This window comes from Oreochromis aureus, linkage group 10, assembly GCF_013358895.1.
Source record: "Oreochromis aureus strain Israel breed Guangdong linkage group 10, ZZ_aureus, whole genome shotgun sequence".
Taxonomy (NCBI): Eukaryota; Metazoa; Chordata; class Actinopteri; order Cichliformes; family Cichlidae; genus Oreochromis; species Oreochromis aureus.
This window is the reverse complement of record NC_052951.1, coordinates 25,602,397-25,622,966: the sequence shown is the minus strand read 5'-3', so window position 1 is coordinate 25,622,966 and position 20,570 is coordinate 25,602,397. Positions and strand designations below refer to the sequence as shown.

Here is a 20,570-nt window from a genome sequence, read left to right as displayed (position 1 = left end):
AGGTGACAGGTGAGTTATTTCTGGAGACTCAAACAGCCACTAACCTTCATCAGAAGACTCCAGTGTGCAAAAGTGACAAAATGCAGTTTTTAAAGGGCCATTGTCTGAAGTCAGTCAGCTGTAAACAGCAAGTCATGGCTTCGTGTAGTACTACTTTAAACAAACACTTATCATTGGGGAAGAATCTTTCATTGGTTTAAACTAGAGTTTGCATCCATTGAACTGTATGTTTTCCTTATAATAATAATAATAATAATGATAATAATAATAATAATAATATCATCATACAGTATATACAGAATACAAGATAAATCAACTGCAGATAAAGTTTATACATGCTTATATATTCCTGAAAAACAAATAATGAAAGCTTTATACATACAGTAAGGCAGAGAATATATACAGAACTAACCTAAAGGAAGTAGTATCAAACATGTGTCAAATATTCACACTGCAACAAAACAAAGAATTTAAAACATTTTGTAGTATATACAAAAATACTTAGCAAATGCCCCTAGGAATATCTTAATAGAAAAAATAATAGGAATCTTGTCAGGAGGACATCACATTATATTTGAAACATGCACTTGCCGCAGGGGGTTTTCACTCCAGCGGTGGGCCACATGTCTACGTGTTTTCTCGTTTTTGGGGTAAATGTAAATCACTGAGAAAGAAGCGGTTCGTGGTGCAGGGGTACTTGGTCTACTGTGCTCATTGGTCCTCATTGGGTGGCCTTCCTCGGCGGGAGACCTACAGTACAGTCCATTAATCTTGTTTCGACCTCACGCTTGCCTCTTGCCACGCTCGCTACACTTTGGACTCACTCTCTAAATTGGCAATGTCCCCGTTCCTCTCGGTCTTCTCACTCTTCCCCTGGTCCTCCAGGTTGGTTTTGGTCTCCGGACCCTCCTGTTCAGACTCTGGCAGCCCCTGCTGACTCAGCTTGCTAGCCAGCGACCAAGTTAGGGGCAAGCGGGCGCGGTTGGCCATATCAGCGAGGTCTTTGGCACTGCAGGTGGGTGTGTCAGTTTCGTAGATGTCATGGAAGCTGTTGTAGTCCACCTCGTAGAAGCCGTCCTCCAGCGTCAGGACGGGTGTGAAGCGGTAGCCCCACTTGATCTCACTGCTGACGTAGGAGCTCCTTGCCTGGCAGGTCATACCTGGAGAGACAAAACAAAGAAAACCATTAGAAACTGTGGGACTAGTGTAGTCTTAGCAATCTTTAGTCAAAATAGGAGTTCTAGTCTATTTGCAGTAATTTATCTTTGGCTGTAAGTCTCCAAAGAGCAGCAAAGGACACAAAAAAAGTAGCTTGAAATGCATGGGTGGAGGTGGGTTGCAAAGCAGCTTGCAGGGGCAGCAGCAACTTCATGTAGGTTAAAGCAGTTTAAATAGCACGCCCCATCAGAGAACTTTCAGTACGAGGTATAGAGCGTATGGACTGGTATCATTGTCCTTTTGTACGACAATTTCTGCCAATTTTTAACTGTTGGACAGGTTGTTCTTATACAGACGCAGTGACTTTAATCATCCCTCCACCACCACACTTCATATTTGGTTTGAGTGTTTGTGCTGACATGTGGTGTCATCTGTCCAAAGGGTTGTTCAGTTGCAGTTTTGCAAACCTAAGCTGTGCTGCCATGTTCTTTTAGAGAGAAGAGGGTTCCTCCTGGTAACCCATCCAAACCAGCCATTTGTTGTTCAGTTTTTTCCCAATCATACTGTCACGAACTTTAACACTGAACATGCTAACTGAGACCTGTAGAGTCCGAGATGGAGCTCTTGGGGTTTTTGCAGTTTCTCTGAGCACTGCATCGTCTGACCTTGGGTGAATCTGCTGGAATGGTTACTCCTGAAAAGATCTGGATGCTCCACACCAGTAAACTGCCAGAACACTTGCTCTTATAGAGGTGCTCACACTTCCTGATGATCAGTTAACCAAGTAGATTTATAAATATATGGGGGTTTTTGGTTATATTGTTTTACAGTTTTGCAATTTGACACCATTTAGTTTGCAACTATCACAAATAACTGGATTATTTTGATACCGAAGAGAAATTAAAAAAATGTGACAATTCTCGGACAACGTTGGCAGCTATAAGGAGCATCTTTTTTCTATAAACACTCAGCAGATTTATGGCAGGTTATTTGCGATAAACAGCAGGAATAATCATATCCTCGGAAAGTGTAAATTACTCAGGGAAAAGGTGTGATTTTTTTTCCCTTCCCTCCCTCTGTCCTCTGTCATCACTCCCAGGGTCCCGTGGGGGTCTTCACAGCTCAGAAGCAATAGTAGATTTATCCTGAAGCCTCCCCGAGGCTCCTGTCATCACCCTGCGTCACCATCCCCATCTGCCAGATACTGCACACACATTTTATCTTCCACAAACAACCCATTTGCTTCCCTTTGAATTGCTGCGATCAAGTGCATTTTAAGTGCTATAATTCCCTCTGCATTACAACTACAGTAACTAACTTTCTGTTATTTTCAAAGCTCCTGTCCCTTACATTTGCACCTATCTTTGAAAAATCAAAGCAAGAAGTGACAGCATATTCCAGTTTCCCGCTTTGGTGGGAAGAAGAATGATTTCTGAAAAATGGGCATTGGTGGCATTTATTTTCTCCTGCTTGAGCTGTGCTAATGATGGTACTAGCAGGTATAGTTGGATTTAAATGAGGCTCATCCCTAAATGTTCCCCTGGATGTACAGGCGTGTTGTTGTAATCTTTACAGCGTCGTTACTGCAGGTGATTTAAACACACTTCCTCCATGGTTAGTTAACTGTAACCAGGAGTGGGTCTTAATCACTTTCCAGCAGCGTTTACTTGTGTTTTCATATTCATCAGTGAGCTCTTTGGCTCAGCTGTCTGCAGGAAACAGAGTCCTCTGTGAGCCTCCAGCAGCTGTTTCAAAACACGTCACGCAACCATTATGTAATTGGTTCTTTTTGTTTCATTGAGTCTGAGAGTGAGACAAATGATCGAACACCACTTCAGAATTCAGGCATTTCAGCAATCGTCTCATCTAACATGGTGATGCGAATCATTACAAGTGATCTTTGGGTTGGTGATGCAAATCGTTGGTATCTCCCTCACGTCTCCTGCTGCCCATCCAGATGTTTTGGTCATCCTGCTCTCGGCTGTGCAGCTGTGCTTTGCAGAGACTCTCATCTTTTTAAATCTCACTCTAACGCTTTACATCTGTCTTTATATACATCTCTGTTAGCGTTTCCTCCTCCCGGGGACATTCTTTAAGATAGACGATGATGATGTGTGTCTGAATTGAAAACACAGTGTAATAAAAAAGAGCTACATAAATTGTGTTGACTGTTGCGGCATGACTGAAAGGAAACTTAATTGGGACACATTTTAAAGTATACCAAGTGAATTTGAGGGCTCAGCTATGATATTACAGTTCATCATTTCTTAATTATAACATTCTACAGTGGTGTTTAAAGGTAGTTGAAGGTAACAAAAGGAACAGAGCAGTAGAAGTGGGGAATAATATGAGAAAAAAGATTAATGCTGGACATATACAAAATAGTGTTGCACCTATTGTTTACATGTGTGGTGTGATGAGGTTAATTAAGCCTTAAATAATATTGCAAAAAGTAATTTTTTGCGTGTTACATAAAAACCGACCACATAGAAACCAAAAGATGGATAAAATCCTCCCATATGTGATCTTGAAACCACTGACTATCCCCTGTCTACACTTTAGCATTTTACTGGTTTTATAAAAGAGTTATCTGCATTAGTAAACAACGAGTGGCATGTGGAACAGGAAGTCTTGTCCCAGTTATCTCCTGCCACCCTAAAATTATCTGAGGCTGTCGTCAGGCTTACTGATGGGTTCCCAGATTGACCCTGTGGGAGACATGTGTGCACCAACTTTCAGTGGAAATCCCTTCAAAATAAGATTCCCTACCTTCGTGCTAGAAGAAGAGTCAGTGAAACTTAAAAATGTTACAGTGACTTAAAAATGAATGTATTTCAAAGGACATTGTAGTACATTAAAGCTGCAGAGTGCAAAGCAGTAAATGAGTCACCTCCAGTGTCTTAAGGTAAGATGTGGTTCATTGTAGGTCAGCAAGCTCTGACTACAGGTGAGCTTTTGTACTGAAGCCCACTGCATTCTAGTTTGCATTACAAATCCAACAACAATACAGTAAGTCCAAGTAAACCTGAAGAGATGTTTTTTTGATAACCTTCTGAGATATATGAGAAGTTGTGGGCAGATATACTGGTGTTCTCTCAAGATTGGCTATTAAGGGCAGATCCAGCGTAATGGCAGCCAGTTCACTATTATCAGAAAAAAAACTGAAATTCTAACGGCAGATTTAAGTATTTTAGCAATTAGTATTCATGCATACATACTGAATTCTTAGCACTGAGAACATGTTTGTAATCATTTTGTTAAAATTACAAAATTAACTGAGCACTACTCCAGAGATATGGTGAAGCAGTTCTCTGCAACAAATAATGCATTAGAAAGTCATTGTGTGACATTAGATCCACTAAACAGCAATTACTGTACACCTTAAACCTCTGAGTTTTTGAATCTGATGACTCACCTGTGGCCTCCACCATCCCCTCGAGGATCACAACAATTTCCAGCTCTTCCTTGGCCAGGTGGGCCTGTGAGATATCCCAGAAGGGGCTGTTTTGATTGATCTCATGGCAGATGATGAGTGGCGATACCAGGAAGAGCCTGTCATCTCCTGTGTTGTAACCCACGTTTATATCTGTCTGGTTCAAAGGGATGAACTCCCCCTCCTTGGTCTGCTTAGACTTGATAAGCTTGGCCCTGATTGAAGCCTCGACGATGTGTGAGTTTCGGAGGTCTCCAACTCTGAACATCAGGCACAGCCGACCATCTCTCATGGAGATGACTGCATTGGTGGAAAACACTAGTGTCTCAGCCCGTTTCTTGGGCTGCGAGATCTTAACAAACATGCAACCCACCATGAAGGCATTCACGATAGATCCCAGCACTGACTGAACTAAAAGCAGCACTATTCCCTCGGGGCATTTGTCTGTGATCACTCTGTATCCATAACCAATGGTGGTCTCTGTTTCAATGGAGAACAGAAACGCTGATACAAACCCGTTGAGGTTATTGACGCACGGAGTCCACTGGTTGTCTGCTATATGGTCCAGATCACCCCGGAGGTAGGCAATAAGCCACCACATGAAGCCAAAGAAGAGCCATGTCACCGTGTACACCAACACAAAGATGAAGAGGTTAAACCTCCATTTGAGATCTACCAGTGTGGTAAAAATGTCTGTCAGATAGCGGTATGTCTCTCGAACGTTTCCATGATGGACGTTGCACTTCCCGTCTTTCTGGACATACCGCTGGATCTTTTTCGCCCGGTCGATTTCTGCCAGGTGTTTAGGCAGGTCCTCTCTGGCCTGCTTTGGCAACTTGGGCTTTCTGATTATTGGGCTCTCCACATCCTGCTCCATGGGGTTTCTCGGTGGATTCAAGCCTGCAAGAGGAAGAACATGGCAGTGATCATGAGTTTGCAAGTGCAGGAACTCTAAGATGATGGTGACACATCTAGATGGTTGTTCAGGACCTATATAATACAATCAATTCAATGGGTACCTCATTTGGCGTTATTTTACTTTAGACGCAGCGTGGTGCTTTAGAGAATAACATTTGACAGACAAGGAAGTATAAAAACAAAGTCCACATTTGGAGCGTAAAAGACCATACAACCTTGGTGTTTTGTAACCACATGTGATAAGTGAACTGCAACTACACTGTAAAAAAAAAATCCTAATATAAAAGTATTTTACTGTGTATTTTACAGTTTTGTTCTGTTCTTCTAGAATATCATTAAATTTACATAAATAGACTGTGATTTCACATTTCAAATGTAAATTAACGTAAAATCACTAATAAAATCACTAAAATGTAATAAAACATAATTTCCTTGTTTTATAAATGTATCTGTCTGTACATATGCATATTTAAATTGTTAAAATACATTCACAAATGTATCATGATTTCACAAATATGTGTCCGTTATTTGAAAGATTGAACTGTTACATTCAAATGTAATGCTATGGAAAAATATATAAAATGATTCTCATAAACTTTTTTGACATCAAATAATAATAATAATTATTGCTATTTAGGGCGATCGTGGCTCAAGGGTTGGCAGTTTGCCTTGTAATCAGAAGGTTGCCGGTTTGAGCCCCGGCTCGGACACTCTCGGTCGTTGTGTCCTTGGTCAAGACGCTTCACCTACCGCCTACTGGTGATGGCCAGAGGGGCCGATGGTGCGATATGGCAGCCTCGCCTCTGTCAGTCTGTCCCAGGGCATGCAATCCATTATTATTTAAACCAACTGTTAACTGTATATTTCTGCACATTTAAGTATTATTATTCATATTGCCACATTCATTGACCTTGTTTATAGGTAATTTCATTGTTTAATCACATTAACATGTTCCTAATTTAATGTTTAAAAGCACTTGAAAAAGGCAAAATCCCATGTAAAATTAGGGCAACAAACTGTATTGTCATTACTGAAAATAACCGTATTTTTATGAGAAAGTTATTTTCTGTTATTTTCTGGTATTATTTTGGCGCCCCAGCTGCCGGAATATTACTGTTTTTCTAGGATTTTTTTTCAACAGTGTATGACTATCAAACCACATGCTCATTGGCTAAGTAATTTAATTTGACCAGATTCCATTAACTTTAATGTTTCACATTGTACTTGCATAACAAAATCACGCAGGAAGTGTACATGTAATCAAATTACTTAAAGTCAGCATTTTGAGCATAAATAATTTGAGATGTATTTGTTTGTTCTTTTCAGAAAACAAATATTATGTAACAAATATTTTACAGTTGTTTATGTTTGTAATTGGAACTTAAATTTTAAATATATTAAATCTGTCTAATTAAGGTGAAAACAAGATAATATGAGTCTGCACAAGTCATTTTTTTCACACTGGGTTTTTCACCAATCAGCCATCTCCAGTTGTTCGCCCCTTCCCCCCTTCAGTTTCCCAATAAACTGGAGCTGCCACGACTCGCCCAAAACAACATCATCACCATAACAAATTGTACTTGACGTGTAGCAGTGGTGGTCTATTTTCACAGAGATGTCTGAATTAGTTTGAAAGCATAAACAATTGAAGAGTTATCATAAGAAGAAGAAAGCTCCTCTGGCTTGGTTGGCACAGAGGGTTAATTATTTTTTTCATTTGGACATGAATTATCCACGCTGTGACGCCAAGTCAAGAGCGGGGCTTTTATTGAAAATGCCACCCGAATAATAAGATTCAGAACTAGCTTTGGAAAACACGTCACTCAGCTCAGATTCATTAAGGAAAACAATTACAACTAAGCAATATTATATTGTTATTCCCCACGTTAAATGGCTTTTACCACTGTGCGTACATCAGTACTGAACCCAATTCATACTTTTTACTGCATTGGTTAGATTAGCAATTTAAATTTAATTCCACGGCGCCATCTGCAATAACAATGAAACCATTTGTGTGGAAATTAGCGTTCCTGATCGTATTTCCGTTGACCTCTGCCCACAAAGAATCTAACAACAAATTAAATTAATGCAGATGGACATTTTTGTAATGCATATTTTCTTCCGTATCACTTCCCAGACTACTCAACAGATTTCACTAAACAACACATTAATCAGAACTTGTTCTCGAGCTGCTATGTTGCCCCGATTAAAACCCACAAACTGAATTTAAATGTACAGCTTCTGTCATAAATCTGACCCTTAAATGGAGATCCCAATTGCATGTTTTCTTTCTTGGACTCTACTATAGTAGCTTTGCATGATTCATGGTTTAAAATAATCTTTATTTCTATTACTGGGCTTTGGTGCTTTAGCCCTTCTCCCTTTAATCACACGTTGCTCGCAAATAGAGGCAGCCAGTGCATTTGTGCATTTGATGTGACCATATTAGGGATATCCCCGGTAAACATCATATAGAGCCAATAGAAGAAAGCAGTCTGATGTCTGAACTTGTCTCACAGTTTGTTGAATGCAAGACCCAAACAGCAGGCAGAAGTAACAAAAATGCACCTTTTATTAGGTTAAGTCCACAAGGGAAATAAACAGAAAAATCCAGAAATCAGAGTAGGAAGGTGACACAGACGCTTTGATAAACACTGAAGTGAAGGACTGGACTATTTAACCACATGGTAATGAGGGAAGTGGAGGGAGCTGGGGAAATGAGGCACAGGTGGAGACACTGAGGACACTCAATGTCCTCAGTGTCAAATCAGTCACAAAACACCTGACAAAATGAAACAGGTAATAAGAAGACAACTAAACTAAGGAAACTCACTGAACATGGGAAACTGTGGCAGGTAGAATAATAAACCAAATACAAAGACATAACTCAAATAACAAACTCCAAAACAGTAAACTAGAACTTACACACTACAGAGGACTAACAAAGAAGACGAATGTCTCAGTCACACTACAGTGAAAATAGGACGGAGTCATCCTTCAGACTAAATCGATGGTTGCACTGAATTTTTCACATTCAGCGACAGACTGAAAGTAGATACGATGAACTAACTGGACACCCAAAGGTCAAGTGTGGACCACCCTCAACCTCAACCTGTGCAATCACATTCAGGGTGATTGTGACATCACTGGGTGGAAGACAACCTGTCTCTGAACAACTGTGGTTTGACTTCTGCTGACAGTAAAAAAGTTAAGCTTTGCAAATAATTGTTGTTGAATTTCTAAATGAGCGACACTGGGCTGTATTTGTAACAGACACTAGGGGGAACATGTTTCCACCACGAGGCCAGAGAGGTTCAGTAAGTAACAGCCATACTCGATGAGTCAGTAAACACTGAGGCTGTTCTATAAATTCTCAACTGCAACTCTACCAAATTAGATGCGGCAGAAATGAAACACAATAAAACGCTACATCCAGTTTAGTCACAGTAATATAAGGCAGGCTCTTTATCGAGCCTCTCAAAGATCACGTCGAAGTCTACAGGTTCGCTCTTTACATTCTGTCAGTTGAAACTGCTTTTGTGAAAAAGGAAAATGTCTGGAAGGAGTGCTCACAGATGCATTTACAAATTAAACCGACTTAGTGTGGACAGTGTGAGTGGCAGCTACACAAACAAGGCACGCATGCAAATAATATCATAAACAATAGACCTCCTACTCTGCCATTGTTTAAAGCCCAGTGCGCAGATTCACCACTGCTAATAAACAGGCTCAGCGTGAATCCGTGCAGCTTCGGGTGCAGCCGAGGGAAAGCGTGTCACCGCCTACGCTGCCAACAGCAAACTACGCTTTGTCACAGTAACTCATCCAGTGCAGAGCGAGTGTGTAACACCGAATTCAGGTTGTAATTCAGCTCCGTGGGTGCTGAGGAGCTCCCCGGCACCCACGAGGAAGCCATACTGCGAGGTGAGATTGAGAGCCATCACCCAAACTCACTTCGTATCCTGACAGCCCGTTTAAGACGTTATTTTTAGCTCAGGTTGGAGATTTAACTTAGTTTCCCAACAAAGCATTGTGTACGGTGGAGTATTCTGTGTGTGCTGTACTGTTGTGGCAAAGAGGCTTGGACAGGAAAACTCATACATGTACAAAATACTCATATATAAAAGTTTTCAAGCAACACTTTTGAAGTTGGGCACTTGTTGGGATTTTCATTCATTGCGACAGGATAGTACAGAGAAGACAGGCATTAAATAGCCTCTGCATTAGTCTTATGGCAGTGGGTCACCTAGTCAACCCAGTGAGCTACACAGAGACCATCCAGTTTCTTTTTTAACTAAAAGCTTGGAAAACTGTGTGTATGTGACACGAGAGTCGTCTAATGACATCAGAAAAGCTGAAACACTCTTTTCAGAAAATGAGGAACTTGTGCAGCTGCTGCAATATTGCTATTGTAAAATAGTTTACACCATTTGGATCATGACATTTCCAGCTTTCAAGTGATGTAAAAATAAGGTGATGCCCTTTAACCTCCGTTATTCATAGCTTTTCAGCCCTGCCACTTCTTCTTTTGTCTTCCACTTGTCCAGTTTCTTCAAAAGTTTTAAGAACAAACTGCAGACCATGCTGAGATATGCCAGTGTTTGGAAATCATCTTCTTGGTGCAAAAATTGAATTTTATGTCTGTCAAACTGTTACTTTTGGCATTTTTCATAGATTCAACTAAAGAAACAAAAACAAATCATGTTTTTTAACAGGCTACTAGTAACAAAATGCCTAAAGATACCATAAACACAACACTGGTTCATCCCTTAAGTTAGTTGCCTTTTTTATGCTTGATTGATTCATAGGTCAGTGTTAAATGGCTTACGAAACAATAACACAAAAAATATTCTTCTGAAAATGGTCAGGTACAAGGAGTAGACTGCAAATGAGTGAAAAAGGAGCCAATGTCCAAAGAAAAACTTTGGACCTTCAGGAAGCCTGGAGAAACAAGGAGTGGCTCAAGACTGAAGCATGAAGAATAGATTCAACTAAATCTAACCGAGACTTTGGAGTATATTTTTAAATAAAGCATCAATATGGAAATTACATATTCAGATAACATAGGGTCACATAGGGAGACCTCACAGGGTTAAAATATAGCAGCAGAATTATCACTCGGTCCATGTCACGACCTCTGAGTATTAGGAGAAAAAAATGTCATTTTGTTTAACAGACATTATTAAGATATTAATGTCATTATTCACTCTGTCCATGGGTCACACAATCTATATCGAATCTCTTAATGATCCCTGATCTGCTTCCTGCAGCCTACACATGTTGTATGATCTCTGAGTATGAACGCTAAAAAAAGAGCAGACTAAAAGGTTCGCATGTGACTCAGGTGTCCAAAAAGCTCCGCTGGCTCGAGTTTGACGTCATTGTTATGAAATGCACAACTGTCAGAAAAACATGCCCGCATTGACAACAATAAATAAATAAATAAATTAAGCTCTGAGGACAATTTGGAACCAGTTCTCAACTGAACTGGTTCTTTAATCCACACTGTGGTTGCACAAAATTAACTCGGGGAATCATTTTCCATTGATTGGAGGTGTATAAGATATCTAAATGCTTCATAGTCTAATTAACCCTGGGAAGCCTGAACCATGAAATAATTGCCAAAACATTTTCTTTTAACGCAAGTGTTTATTGAACATTTTAAAAAATGTTTGAGATATGATAAAGTTGGTCCTGCAAGGTTAAACTTTGCGTAAAAATAGAACTTTTAAAGACACTGAAAAGAAAGAGTTGCTCTGTTATTGAATTTGCTCACTCTGAAAGTGGAGTTTAGTTAGGAGGAGTGATTCTGTCAATGTTATTGAACTGCGCTCATCTTGCCTATAATTTAAGACCCAATCATTTAATTATTTAACACTAGTTTGAAATGCTTTTCTGGTGGTTTATGGTAAATATTGTGATATAAAATCCATCCATCCAATTTCAGGTCATGGGAGGGCTCAAGCTTATGCCAGGCAGGGCAGATCCTGGAAAGCTCGCCATCCTATCACAGGGCCCTTGAAATAGCCAAGGCAATTAAAATTATATCATCCCATTTTTTTGTACTTTCTTGAGGCTGTGCATATTGTGTTTTTATAGATGTAAAACAAATTATGTGAAAAAAGGATGGACTGCTTGGCCAGAGAGTGGTCTGTAATACGATATCCAGGACAAATGTTGAAATCGGGCCTCATCATCATCCTTTTGGACAGAGCTGCAGATAAGAACCGACACTAATTGCATTTGGTAAAAAAAAAAAAAAAGGAAAAAAATAACCTTGAGTCAGATTTAAGGAAGGCTGCATTCTGTAAACCCCTCAGCCTCTTAAACTTCATGAACCTGACCTCTCCTCCTTAAAGGTCCCTGCTGCGCCGTCCTGTCCGTTTTTATTCTGCGTGTGGTGCTGAAAACTGAACACAGCGGGGCTGTTGTGTGATCCTTCTGATGAGTCTGTCACTTTAGGAGTTTCTCCCCCCAACCTCCCACCCCTCCGCCCAAGCCCGAGCCTGCCCCTCGACTGTCCTGAGATCAGCAGTGATTTCCTTTACTCCGCACATACGATCCTAAGCCACCACCATCAGCGTTCCTACCACTGGAACAAATGGCTGTGCTGAAGCCGTTCTGCTCTCCATTCACGGGGGAATATTATGAGCTTGAGCAGCACTGGTTTCCATGGTAACGCACAGCTCAGTCTACCAAAGTGCTCACAATATAGCAGGAATGTACTGGATGAGGCCACGGCGTTGGATAACATTTGTCTGTTTCATCTCGTTTCAGCGGGGCCCGAAGGAAGAACAATGTGCTGCATGTGCTTTGTGCACAGAGCTCCCATTCATGTGACATCTGTTTTTTTATTCTAATGCTGAATATCTGTGAATAAATATCTGATAACACGGGCTTATTAAGAGGATGTTTGGCACAGAAAACAATAAAACCCAAGATAATGAAATAAAAGTTTCTAAGGCTGGTGCTGCCAAGTCTCACGGGATGAATTTTATCTCATTTGTGTGATCAATAAGTAAATATTGATAACAAATTACAGCAGCTGTTATCACCATACTGCTACTCTGCCCCCCGGCTCAGTGGAGCTTTTCAGCATCTTTGAGCTTTTGGTTTTGGTTTCATAACCCACAACTTTACCACTTTTGTCTCTCATGGCTCTTATAGTTTCCAAGTAGCTGCTCTAAATATCTCTAGACAAATGGTGACTTAAGTAGCTATTTCATACATATTAAATATACATATTACACAATATACATATTAAAAACTGAGTGGTGCAGGAAACTCTGACAAAGGAATGCTTTTTCGGTGAAGCTCACTGGTTCCAGAGAGGCTTTGTGGTTATTATCTGTATAACAGCTGAAAGAGAGAGAGAGAGACAGAGCTGGCACACACGAAGCAATCTCCGTGAACAAATATCTGCTTATGAACATGCAGAATCTGTGATTACGAGAAACGATTTTTAGTACCAGAAACTTTCTGGTTCTCAGGCGTAGTTTCTGGATGCTGCTGACCAATCATGCTTGAGTGGGCTTTTGCAGCATGCAGGTAAACAGATGGCGTGTAGAACAAAAAAGGGGTTAATTTTTCCAAAAATGAAAAAGCTGTTGCTTTTAGGGGTCACCACAGTGGGTCATCGACCTCCATTGACCTCTCTAGTGCACTGTCCCTTGCTTTAAACCTTCACTCTCTCTTCTCCTTGCAGCTTCCCTGTTACACCTGCCTGCCTCTTCTTCACACACCTGTGCTCTCCTGCTTTTACTTTCATCCCTCTACACTATAGAGTATACCTCCACCTCTGCAGTCTTTCTTCCACCTGCTCCCTGCTCTTACTACAGTGTCATCTGCAAACATCATAGTCCACCGAGACCCCATCGGTCATCCCATCCATCAGGACTGCAAAGTAGAAGGAGATCTGACAGCAAACACATTTTCTACAGTTATTTATAAATGAATCAATGACTGGTGCATGAACCAATAAGCTGCTATGTAGATATTAAGACTGAAAGCCTCCAAATACTGTCTGTTGCCCCTAAAGGGTAAGTCAAGACAAGCTGATGGGCTCACAGCTGGAAAAGGAAGCCAACTAAGTGCCGAAAACTGCAGTTCCTCAAGTGGCCACTTGAGGCTGTCTTCAGTGTGCTTCAAATATGTTCTCGTGTTAAAATGTTAAAACTTCACAATATTAAAAAGTATGTTTACAGCCTCTGTGGATAGTTCCATCCAACATAAATACACTGATGGGGGAACATTTATGTGTGCGCCCTCATCAGCCTGCAGATTTGAGCTGATTATTAATGAATTATTTGTGTTTTATTGAACTCTAGGATTTTAAGCTTCGAAGCAGGAAGTCTGTTATTACAGCTTTGAATTTTCTAATTAGTTTTTATTTTTTTATTTCATTTTGACTTCTTGTTTTCAATTCATTTTAGTTTGGGTAAGTTTTTTTTATTTGAAAATGTTTTATTAGTTTCAGTGTTAGTTTTAGTCTTTATTTTATTAATATCTAAAATATTATCTTCTATGTCATCAGTAATATTTAGGAAAATCAGCACAGGTATTACACACGCAGTCTTGTAGACAAAGTCTCAGTAAATGTGTAACAATTTTCGCCAAACTGACAAATACTTAACCTGTCAATACTTAATATTTCATCTCTACTTTTATTTTATTTTACTTCATTTTCAGTTAGTTTTAGTTGTAATTTTTATTTTATTTTATTTATAATATACTAAAATGTTTGGGGGGGGTGGGGGGGGGGGATTTAGTTTTAGTTAACTATAATAATGCTGCCCCTCGTATACACTGTGCCAACACTCCCTCGAGGATAGTTCAGCCAAATAAGGCTTCAGTCACAAAAGCCTACAGATTGGTCGGTGACCCCCAGATGACCTCCGGTTGCCAGGAAAATGTGTTCTTTGGTTGGTTGGAGACTGGTTACTGACATTTGCTACATGGCATCACTTACAAAGACTGTGCTGCACCAAAGACCTCATCCTGATCGCTTTCATTACTGGCAAATTTTGGTTGTGGCTGCTGGTTTGGATGGTTTATTTCTCAGTTTTCACAGTCTCACCATCTCTTCGTGAGTATTTTGCAGGCAATGCAAACTATGGGCAACTACTCACAAACTGGTTAGAAATTCCTTATTTTGAAGACTGCTGGTTTTACAGGTGGTTTCAAACTGGTCTCTAGGCCCCTGTCCTATTTGAACCTTGATATGGTGAACCTTTGGTTGTAGGCCGTCTATCCGTACACCCACAGAGTTTCAGTTTAACATTTTTTGGATAGCTCAGACCTCCATACCAAACACAGATAATTATAACAGACTATTGTGAGAACTGAAAGGAAAAGCTTTTGAAGAAAATTCAAATTCAACATTGTCAGCTTGATACTTTCTAGGTCACTTTCTAGGCTTCTCCAGTTTTTGCTGAGGTTGTTTGGGGTTTCCTGTCCATTCCTCTATGTTGAACAATCATTTTTGCCATCTTCCTGGATGGTTGGAGGCTAGTTTTTGCCAGTTCTTCAGCTCTTTTAAGTCTTTTTTCATCACGGTCAGTCTGTGGTTAGGCTACACATGAAATTAACAAGCCCATCTATAAACCGTATATGGCCTAATGAGGCCTAAAGGTAGACAAAGATGACTTTTACAGGAAAGCATCCCCCAAAACAGCTCATCCCACCAGATCTGCTCATGAAGCTACAAACGGTGCTAAACTGAAACACTGGAGGTTATTACAGACAAGATGGTCCGTTTCACAGATGGTTACACAAGTGCAACGATGCTGAACATCATTTGTTGGCTTGCAGCAGGATGTGCTGCATGTAGATGTGCTGTGTAGGATGAACATCGACTGATGACACGCGTGAACACAACAGCAGCAGCAGACAATCGTGTCATTGGTGCTTCAGCTTCTGCGTCTCTATTTTCTGTGTCTTTGCCGTTTGGGGGTGATTGTTGACCAGGTAGCAACATCCAGATGTGGCTAAAATCCGGCGGAAGCCGCATGGGGGCTCGAGCTATTTTTAGCCACACAAACAGCTGAGGACAGGCACTATAGACGTCACATGCAAATAATTTTCACATCCTAGCACAGATTTGATGTGGATCTAACCTTGTGTGTTTTAAGTGAGCTGACTCTTTCACAGGAAATGTGTGGGCCTGGTCAGTAAGAATGTTCAGGTTGATCAGTTTAAGGTTATTCATCAAGTCTGCATTAATCACTAGAAAGTCATTTGTAAAGGCTAATGGGTTTGTTCATTATTGATAAATTGACTTTTGTGAGGGCATCACCCCTTGGGCTGAACTCTGGGTCTCAGTTACAGTTTTTTTCAGGATCTTTATTAATGGGTTATGAAATCCACAAAGCCTTTAGTAATCTTAAAGTAAGCAAGTTTTAAAACACATTTTAAAAAATGTGTAAATGTCAAAAGCTCCCTCAGGCTTTGAAGCTCGTCTGTGCAAATATTCATGTGCACATTTTGATCATCGTTGATATGCAGCCACCCAGAAGTCTAGGCTTGGTGTCTGTGTGTGTTTTTCTGTGTATTACGTCTCTTTGATGTTCAGTTTTAATAGTAGAGTGTGTGTAGTATTTTTTTCCGGCCCTCAGTTGTGATTTTATGTATTAATTTTGGGTTACACACCACACATGCATGTATTCATTAAAACCTGACATCCTTTAAAGATGGGCCAAAAAACACCTTTCATGTTTCAGCAAACTTGTTCATTCTCACATCATCTTTGTTCTCATAAAGAATGTAAGACTGGTTTTCCACAGGGTTTCTGCACACAAGAACAGAACTAGATTTTTTTTAGATTTTTAAAATGTTTCCAGCAAGAATTTTTCACTTTTCTGAGCTATTTCGTTTCATCTAGGTTGTTTTTTTAATAGAAATTTCCAAATTGTTAGGGTTAACAAAACGTATTTCAGTTATATTCTATGTTTTATTAATCAGCTTAACATTTGTTCAGCATCAAGCCATCCCAAAAGGAAGCAGCCTTTTGGGAACTGTGGTAAGAAGGTATTAAGCAATTTGGCCATTGCTTAATAGCTTCATTTAACCTGCGCAGCTTGAGAAAAGAATCTTAGTGCAAGAGTAATTCTTAAACCTGTATTTTACTGTTAAAACAACTTCTCTAAGTAATGACTTTTGTTAAAGTGCAATAATTTTAAAAACAGTAATCGCATTAGAGGTGCTAACTGAGTTTCTAGAGGCAGGACAGACAGCTACTGGGCAACAAAAAGCTAAATGAGAGAGTTTTACTGTAAACAGCTTTTGTTATTGTCAGCATTTTCAGTGTTTCTCCATCAAAAATGAAAAAAGAAAAGAAAAACAGACACCCATCAAAACTTTATGCCAGCAAATGCTTTCAGCCTCCAATGGCAGCAAAGCAGCAAAAATGTGAAGCTATGCTGAAAAAACATTGATAATATAACATTATTACTTTATAAACCTCTAATACTTTCTTCTTCTCCTCTGTCAACCAGCTGAGGCAGTATGCTACGACTCTCTGAGCCTGGCTCTGCTGGAGGTCTCTTCTTGTTAAAGAGGGAGTTCTTCCTCCCCACTCTCATAGCAGAGGTCATTGATCGGTGGGGTTCTCCCTCTAATATTATACAGGCTGTTGCTGTGAACAAAAACCAACTTATTGCCTTCTTTAACAGGCTACCTAAGGCCACTTATAACTGGGTTTATAGTGCAATCTTTGGATGCTTGTTCCACCTACACACTGCTGCAGACCTGCACTCTCCAACAGCAGCAGTCTCCTCCACCACAACAGCGTCTTCTTCTATAGCGCTCAGAAAAAAACTGCTCAGGAAGGATAAGCCAAGGTTATGGCCTGGTCTCCAAACGCCCCGATTCCTCCTCCAGGCCTCAGCGCACGACATGAAATAGTCATGGACAGGAAGTATATGTCCAGGTCTGCAGCATATGTTGTGTCGAGGCTCTTCAAAAGGCAACGCGTCACCCTAGCAACCAAGAAACAACTTGGCAACTATATTTTAACCCAAATTGCGATATTTATAAACCTAGCCAAGTAGTTTCTTATGATTGGAAATGCTTTTTAAAAAAAACACACAACTGAAGTGAGGAAATCTAAATGACTCCCATCAGTTTCAGAATGTGGACTTTTTCACCCTTTAAAAGGAGAAAATACCGATTTTGAGCACATTGACAGAAAAGCAGCACACGTGCCAAGAGAAACTAAATAAAAGAATAACAGTTGGGACTGTTTTAGAAACTGCTGTGAGACTGAGGTGGATTCTAATATGATGTTACTGTGGATCAAGCTCTGAGGCCTCAGCCATCAGGATCTGCTGCCAACGTCCTGGTGCCAGCCACCACAGGACAGAGGGTCAGAGCTGCTTTGGCAGCAACAAGGGGAGAAGGGGTCTGCATGTTATTAGTCCAGTGGATTGGTTTACGCCACAAGAATATTGTTACTAATGACCTGATTTCTGATATTTTGACATGTCTAGCCAGGGTGGTAGGACATTCAGACAAACTCCAGGGAAGGAAAATGAGCCTGAAACTGAAAACATTAATTTTATGCAGACAAATGCAGAGTGACTATCAACAGAAAAGGATTCAGTTAATATCAACTCTGCTGCTTATTTTATGACTGTTTGAGACACAGTATCAGCAGGAAAACAAGCACAGAGAGAATTCTGCTGAATCGCGTTACCAGCACGAAAACGGCGTTACTCCAGAGGAGGACCACAGAGCGGGGACCGGCATCAGCCTCAGGTAATCGACTTAAATGAGCAACACAGAAGAAAATGTTTTTATAAAGGAGGCTGGGATCCAATGTACTCACTGTCTATTGGATAAAACTATTTATACTATACTATTTCATAAGGAAAAATCACTGCAGTTGGAAACTGTGAGTCAGATTTACACCTGAGCCGATTTTGATAGCCAAAAGCTTTATAAAAAGAAAGAAAGAAGAAAGAAATGTTCATAAATTCTACATTTTAAGGCTTTAAAATGGAAGTGGTCAAGGAATTACCGGTTTCATTAACTGCTTTAGATCACAGCCGTCAGATTTATAACCCTAAAGGACATCAGTGGACACAGTAGAAGTTGCCAAATCATGTCTCTCTTCTTCTCTTTTACATTGTGCAGGGTACAATCCAATAACTAAACTGCAGACTGCCCTGAAAAGCTTTATTATGTGGTGTTGCCTAATGGTTTTTGTCCATTGTGGTTGTGTTGCTGCATATTTGTTTGCTGCTTGTGCAGAATTATTAATGTTTCTCGGACCACCCGATTAAATGGCTTATAAATAATTAATTACGCCACTCCATTTCAGTTAATTATACCCCGGCAGAGCCTGCTTTTCACTGCATTTCTTTTGCATTTCAGCGCCTTTCTGGAAAAACCTCCAGCACATCCCAGTTCGCCCAGTTTATAACCCCTACAGCACATTTCTAAAGCACGACTGAAAGGAAATTAAGCATTTATGGACTTCGTGCTTGCTTTTGCACCATCTCAGATTTATAAATGTTTCTGGACACACATTTTAACCTGGCTGCCTTATGAAATTAAGTTAATGAATGAATGAATTAATTAGAAGGGGCTGTGTCACGACCTGAGGTTATTCAAGTGTGAGGAGCTGTTAGTTTAAACACATTTTTTCATCTTTACAGTCATTTTGGTTTTATATGCGAGTATAATTTCTGTTTAGGGGAAATACTCACAGCTTCAACCTTTATTTAAAAACTTTTATATGTATTAAAGAAAAACACGAGTGAGCTGGTTAAGGGGAGGAGGAGGTTTAGCTTCACCTGTAATCCAGGGAAAAGTGAAGTGAATATAACAGCAGGGGTTTTTATTACGACCCGGCTAAATTATTTCTTTTTTTTCCCTGGGATCAGGTGTATCCGCAGGAAGCGAGAGCAAACCAAGCAGGAGATATTTCCCCCGCTGTCACGGGTGTGGGGGGGTGTAGGTGATCGCGATTACAACAGCAATAATAATGATAATAATGATGATGATGATGGCCTCCTGTCGTTGCTTCATTTGCTGCCTTTATGTGCTGCAGTGTGGCTCGTTTATTAGCCTTATCTGTGTCCTGTGGTGACGTGAGGCCTGCAGGCGCTCACAGCCTGCAACATTTTCTTCAACACCTTCCAGTTTCTTCCATCCGAGCGGCTGCTTTCCCCTCCTCATCATGTCAGCGCACAAAACCAGCCGCCGGGAGCTTCCTCAGTCAGCTTCCACCATCTGAGATGCGCCTTTCCCCCCTTATCTCTCTCCCTCTGTGTGTGTCTCTCTTTCTCTTATGCTGATTATTATTGTCTTAATTAATCTCTGATATGCACTGTTATGTAACTATCCACCCCCACTGCCCTCCTCCCCCCCTTCCATATAAAACACATGATTACATTTAACAAGCCGATCATCAGCGTCGCCGCAAGGAGCCGCGCAGGAAGGAGAGGCTCTTACCTTGTGCAGCAGATCAGCGATCACTCCCCGGCTCATTTTAAGCCGTTTCGTTCCCATGAAAAATCTCCGCTGAGGCTGCTGGTCTCTGATTACTGGGACGCTGTTGCGAAGACCGAGTGAAGAGGAGCCACTAATTCCCCCTTTCCTCCATCCCCTCTCCGCTGAAAAAGCATCGGCCGTCAGCCTCCACCCCTCTCAGCTGGGAGAGAGACATAGGTGGGCAGTGAGGGAGAGCGAGAGAGCGCGAGAGAGGAAGAGGAAGGCTGAGCAAAAAGAGAGAAAGAGTAAGCAGAGAGAGAGAGAGGGAGGAGAAGGAGGAGGACTGGAAATATGGGAGGTGATACAACACGGTGCGGATACACAGTGCGTGGAAACATCAGGAGAAATAAGCAATATATCAGTAAAACAATGGAAAATAAATACAGAAGCCTTTCTGAGATCATTGTAAGACTGGTGAACGAGGTCGCTTTAAATTTCTCAGCAGTTCGTTAGCCAATAAATCAATAAACTTGAAAAAATAAAAGAGGCATCATTACAGGAGCTGCAGTATTTTGGTCAAATAAAAAGGACGTCATTATAGGACATAAGCTATAGCATGCATACACTT

The 20,570-nt window shown here is 40.6% G+C and overlaps 1 protein-coding gene across 1 annotated transcript; it reads right to left on the bottom strand.

The window, feature by feature from the left end:
* Nucleotides 1-7: 7 nt before the first annotated feature.
* kcnj6 (potassium inwardly rectifying channel subfamily J member 6) lies at nucleotides 8-20,135 on the bottom strand. Its single transcript, XM_031738259.2, has 3 exons — nucleotides 19,964-20,135; nucleotides 4,574-5,491; nucleotides 8-1,160 (listed from the first exon to the last, which is right to left on the bottom strand). Exons 2-3 carry the CDS (start codon nucleotides 5,466-5,468, stop codon nucleotides 808-810), a joined length of 1,248 nt encoding a protein of 415 aa, XP_031594119.1. The 5' UTR covers nucleotides 5,469-5,491; nucleotides 19,964-20,135; the 3' UTR covers nucleotides 8-807.
* Between the last annotated feature and the right edge of the window lie 435 nt (nucleotides 20,136-20,570).